The 6,000-nt window shown below is 40.5% G+C and overlaps 1 protein-coding gene across 2 annotated transcripts in view; it reads right to left on the bottom strand.

Moving 5' to 3' along the window:
* Positions 1-1,853: 1,853 nt before the first annotated feature.
* The window catches only part of MAP3K21 (mitogen-activated protein kinase kinase kinase 21), a 36,777-nt gene continuing 32,630 nt past the window's right edge, over positions 1,854-6,000 (bottom strand). For both annotated transcript variants that reach the window (XM_035108443.3, XM_035108442.3), the window contains one exon: positions 1,854-5,430. In XM_035108443.3, coding sequence (XP_034964334.3) covers positions 5,045-5,430 — 386 coding nt within the window. In that variant the 3' untranslated portion in view covers positions 1,854-5,044. The remainder of the gene's footprint in view (positions 5,431-6,000) is intronic.

The following is a 6,000-nucleotide window of genomic DNA, read 5'->3' as shown; positions in this document are numbered from 1 at the left end:
GAACTGTGTAGGACAAAGGCCAATCTCTGCACAAATGATGAAAGTTGCCCAAACTGTGCTTCTCAAACCCATCCCTGCAAGGTGAGCCCAGGAGGTTACTGTAGCTGGTCTCAAATACCTCTGAGCAGTCCAGGAGAATGGCCATGGGAACATGTCTATGCCAATGGATATGCCTACGGAACATGACCTGCTAGTATTATTAAATGTATAGACCACTTCAAAGCATAAAGTGGTGTGCAAGATAAAAACAGAATAAAACACAAAAATGCAAGCTCTGAAAATAATAAAATCAATTCGACGTTTCTAAAAGCAATTCAATAAACAATGAAGTTATTCCCATGGAATCAGAAACAACAGAACATTTTCTTTAGCTATAAAATTTCTATTCTGTAAATGATCAGGTCACACTTCGGGGAAAGTCTTCTCAAACATCCCAGCATGAGGTGGCTGTCTTGATTTCGGCTTGTAATTCATTCCAGAGAGCTGGATCTGCAACACTAAAAGCCTGTTTCAACAACAGCCTAAGTGCACCCCTGGGGCATTGCAGTGGACAAGCAGTTGCCTATTTCAGGAGCATGGTTACCAGGGATATATTGAGTGAGGTGGCTCCTGAGATACCCTTAGACCACCCTGTGGTCTTCAGAAATCAATCAATCAATCAATTATGTCCTTTAGATATTGATAGGGATAAAGGAAGAATGTTTGGAATGCTTTTGGGTGCAGACCAATTGGATTTGATGCTCCCAATCTTGCTTGCAAATTGGAATGAAATTGGAATGCAACTCCCAGATTATTCACTAGGCCCAGATTGCACTACACCAAAAACATGAATATTACGTTTAAAAATGCAGATTTTAGAGACTATTTTATGTATGTATTAAAAATGCAGATTTTATGCAAAAGTTTTTTTAAATGTGCAATTTAAACAGGGTATTTTTGTGCACCCTTTCATCCTTTGAAAAAATCTACAAAAAAAAAAGATTGATTGAAACTGAAATGGGATGGAATTAAGCTACTGGGTCTAACCCTATTAACTCAATTAACTTTACTGGTAATATTTGCCTTTTATATTAAGAGGAACTGGTTCCAATGCAGTTCAAAGGGACAGGAGACAATTGGATAGGAAAACATAATGAAATTGACAGGAGGATTTAAACTTCTCAAACAAAAGAAATCTTAGTTACAGGTAGGTAGCCGTGTTGGTCTGAGTCGAAGCAAGATAAAAAAATTCCTTCAGTAGCACCTTAAAGACCAACCAAGTTTTTATTTTGGTATGAGCTTTCGTGTGCATGCACACTTCTTCAGATACACTGGATATCTTTTTATTGTGGGCAGTTCATTTTGGGGGCAGTTTATTCAATGCAAAACACTGCCTAACATTTACCTGAAAGTATTGCTGTACATTTTAGCACTGTTGTTTAGCATAACTTCTAGACAAGGTATTTGGGCAGGCAGGCACACATCTTTTTGGCAATGCTGTTTTATGAAGAAATCAGAACCCACTACACAATCCAGCCAAAATAGAATGCACCTAAAACACTGCGGCTCTGGCAGATGATTTGTATGAGTGGGCGAAAAACAACAACACTCCTGCAATCAGAAGGCAGCTCCTTCCAATTCCTCCACATACTTCATCCTGCTCTAGACTTCCAGGACCCGTCCCAGGAGTGGGGGGGTTTGCCGGGGGGGGAGAGATGTGCAGGCTTTTTGTGGAGGCTGTACTGGGTGTGTATGTATCATTGTTGTATGAGCAGAGGTCGGAATGATCTTCTCTGGATGCAATGCAGTGATTTTAAATGAGTGTGCTAAGCAGGCACTTATCTTCCTCTCACCGAAATAAATGGGACTTCACAGAGCATCCATTTAACTTTAATTGAGAAAACAGAATTTTTTTAAAAAATGGATTTAACAAACATTTACAAGGCATTTGATTGTGAAACCTGAGATAGTCATGATGAAGGCAAATAGAAACAAACTCCATAGCGTATTACTGCACAATCCAAAACTAGTCTCTCATTCTAGAAAAAGGACCAAACAAAGGGTCTCCGGATCTCTAGGGGTTTATCTTAAACTTCAAATATACACACCAGCTACATGCAAGACTTTCCCAGACTTTCTTATGCACCCGAGTTCTTTTATATAAAAGAACTAAATCAGTGTAAGTTTTAAAACGATAAAGCGCAAAATCTCAACTGAGCTGTACACCAGATGTGGTGAACCTCCAGCCCTTGGGCCTAATTAGGTACACCAGGCCTTCCCATTTGGCTTTCCAGGCCATTTGGCTAAGCCATGACCACCTGCTAATCACATGACACTGGGTAATTCAGTTTGTTAGAAAGTAGTGCTGAGAAAACCAGCACCACTATCCCTGTATGGGACATCTGCATACAGCAGGCATCCCCAAACTTTGGCCCTCCAGATGTTTTGGACTACAATTCCCATCATCCCTGACCACTGGTCCTGTTAGCTAGGGATCATGGGAGTTGTAGGCCAAAACATCTGGAGGGCCGCAGTTTGGGGATGCCTGGCATACAGTATTTCTGCATCAAAGGGGGTCAAACCAGAGGACCCTCAAGGTCCCTTCCAACTCTACAATTCCATGATTCTATGAAAAAGGTTCATATATGATGTCAGGTGTGGACAGGTAAAAGGTGCCACCAGTCAGCTGATTGTCAGAAGCCCCAAGCACAGCGCTTCAGAACTGTACTGAGATTGTGAAGTGGTGATGATCAACAGTACTTCAAAGCATAGCGCAGGGCTCTTTGCAAGCACTTTGAAGCCTGACAAGCAGTGGATTGTTGAGATTTCAAAGTGCCCCCCCAACTCTTTGCAAGTGGCTCTCAAAGAGCCATACTCTATGCTTTGAAGTACCACTGATCAGTTGATTGTCAGGCTTCAAAATGTAGCACAGGGCTCCGAGTGTCAGCAGATTGTCGGGACTTTAAACCACGATCTCACTGACATCACTGTGACACCAGGTGTTTGGCAGGTGAGTGGCCCTGCCCGCCTGTCAAATGTGGCTGGCAGGGTGGGATGATAAGAATCTGGCCCACTGACCAGATTGTTCTCTTCCCCTGCTCTACCCAATACAAAGGGGTAACATTTTAAAAGTACTATGCAGCACCTAAGGTTATTTTCAAAAGTAGAAACTGACAGAAATAGAAAATGTTTTGAAGAGAAACAATAATCAATAAACAAATAAAATAACTTAATTACTATCTAGTAGACAAAGACCACACAATTTACAACTAGCAGGCAATGTGTCTTAAAATTTTCAAGCAGACATAATACTTTAAGTCCAAAGAAACATTTGTCATTTCTTCTCTTTAGTCTCTCCCTGCCCCAAGGAGATTGTTCACCACTCTGAACAAATAAAAACGGAAAACCTTTAACATGTCAGCAAAATACAACATACAATTGCAGCTCATGTCCTTCAGAACTAACATGTCCTTTTGCTATGGAACCTTAGCTGAATATGGAATGCCGTCTATGGCTTTGGATTAGAGGACTGTAGTTTCAGTGGTTGAGTCCATTGTCTCAAAATTCACAATGCACAGTCAAACCTTACGCTTAATGATCGAAATAAAGGGTAGAATCCAAAAGGTTGTGTATTGTGTTCCCCATGCACACTGGGGGCTCTTTGCACTCCCCTCCCCACGATGCTCTTGAATGTCAGAAGACCTTCTGGAGTGGGACTCAAAGTGGTGCAAAAGCTACAGAAAGAAAGGAAAGACTAGCACACGTGCACACATGTGAGAACAAGGGCTTCCTACTCATGCACTGGGGTCCTTGGCATTGCAGACAAAGTCCTTAAGACAGGGAGACACACAGGTAAAAATACAAACGATGCTCCATTAAAAAGCAATTTCATTTCTGCTTCATATTCAAATCTACCAAAAGGGCACCACTTCTGAACAACTTCTAATTTAGAAGAATCAATTTCAGAAAACCTATCCATTTTACATTTTAGCAATGCCTCAGTATCTTAAAATACCTTCAAGAATTTATTTAACATGAATACTATAATATTATAACTGGCCAAAACAGGATTTCAATAAAATCGCTCACACAGTTTGAAATGCATCTTTCTTAATAGGTAATTGTTACTGTAAAATTCTTACTGTATTCTGTTTCACATACTGTAGTATATGCTGAATAAGAATCCAGATCTATAAGACATTAGACTTTAAAAGACCATAAAGGAATTTCAGAAAATTATGATTGGCACAGTAACGCAAAACGTGTTTCACTGGAACCTTTTCAGTAATTATGATTCTCTAACAGCATTTTCAGTTCTACAAGAGATTAAGCACAGTGAGCAACGGGGGGGGGGGGGGATCAGTTTGAAAGTGCCTGTCTTTTCCATTTGTTCCCCATAACCTTACTCAGAAGTACGACTGATTTTGGAAATTGTGATCAAGTTAATATTAATATTTATTTATTTAAAAAAAGGAAACCACACACATGTATATCTACACTGCAGTGTATCATTACCATTATATGATGGGTCTCCTTGCGAAAGTTCTTAAAAGTTCTTATTTTTAACAGTTACTGCCTTGGGGGGATTGCCCAATTAAACTATGTTTCAACTGGGAATTGAAAAGATGCATACTTCTGAACAATTCCATGTCTGATTAAAAGTAATTCCTTGGGTAAAATCCTACTTTTCTTTTGCCCGCAGACAAAACTTCCATTGGCTGCAACGGGACTTTAGGATATAGCAGATCAAGTTGTTAATGAGAAAAGGCCAAAGGTAAAAAGGGCCTGCTGTTTTGCAACTAGGTAAAGGTAAATTAAAATTGTGAGGAATTAAATGAATTCCACACGCATATTCATTCAGAATACTGTTATGAAACACTCACACCACATATGGGTGTTGCAGAGCAACCCTTCCACTGTATATTCTTTCTATGTTTAATGTTTTTTCTGCCTGGTGTAATACCAGCACTATTGGTCAAAAAGATTAGGGAGAAAGTAGCATAAAGTTATCATGCACAGAAAACGTTTCTTTAGAAAGGGCACAGGGGGGAAAAAATCAAGGCACTTAAGACAAGAATTCTCTCTCCAGTTCATATATTGATGGCCGGCACGCTTTACTCTTCAACCTACACAGAGGCACTGTCGAGTCCCTGTTTTGACCTTCTACATCAATATCCAGCAAAGATGGCATATGGGATTTAGTTCTCTCATCAGTGTCTGTCAGTAAGTGAACCGTTGAACCTCTATCACCCTCTGAGCCATCAGACTCAAAAAGGCTTGACTTCCGACTTTGTGGAATAGCCTGCCAAGGATCTAGCCGACTTCTTAGAGAAGAGGGTCGAGGTCTTGGTATTATGTTGACAATCCCTTGCTTTACAGGTGAAGGATTGCTTCTTTGCTGGAGAGATGGGCAGGGCACACTCTCCGGAGCCCCATTAGCAATTCCATTACCTAGAGCGGATGGAAAAGGCAACAAAGACAAATTTAACACAACCCTAGGAAAGTGCAACATAGTATCAATGTATACAGTGTATATGCTAATGGAAACTTAAGATGAGCAGTTAATGTGCACAATAACCGGCCATTGTACACATTCACCAGGCCCAACGGAGAATGGATAATCCTTCCATGATGGCATCAACATGTATTTTGATCAGGCAACATTCAAAGACAGGGAATGTGCCCATCTCTGCAGAATTTTGCACATTCTCCAGCCACCATGCATAATCTCCAACAGGCACTGGGGAATTTTTTGTACATTCACTCAGCCATATGCACACTCTCTAGTCACTATGAATAATCTCCCAAAAAACAAGTGTTGTTGTTGTTGTTGTTGTTGTTGTTGTTGTTGTTTCTTGTTCAGAAGTGTGCAATCTGTGCTCTCTGTGCTGCTTTTGGCCCGCTGCCTCAAAACATATACATTCCCCAAAGCCTGGTGGAAATTATGCATAATGGCCGGAGAACGTATAAAAGTCAGTCACTGCATATACATCTTCCAAGGCCTGTTGCGGATTATATATA

Source organism: Zootoca vivipara, chromosome 3 (assembly GCF_965207765.1).
Source record: "Zootoca vivipara chromosome 3, rZooViv2.hap1.1, whole genome shotgun sequence".
Lineage (NCBI taxonomy): Eukaryota > Metazoa > Chordata > Lepidosauria > Squamata > Lacertidae > Zootoca > Zootoca vivipara.
The sequence above is the reverse complement of the archived record's forward strand: the minus strand, read 5'-3'. Positions and strand labels throughout refer to the sequence as shown.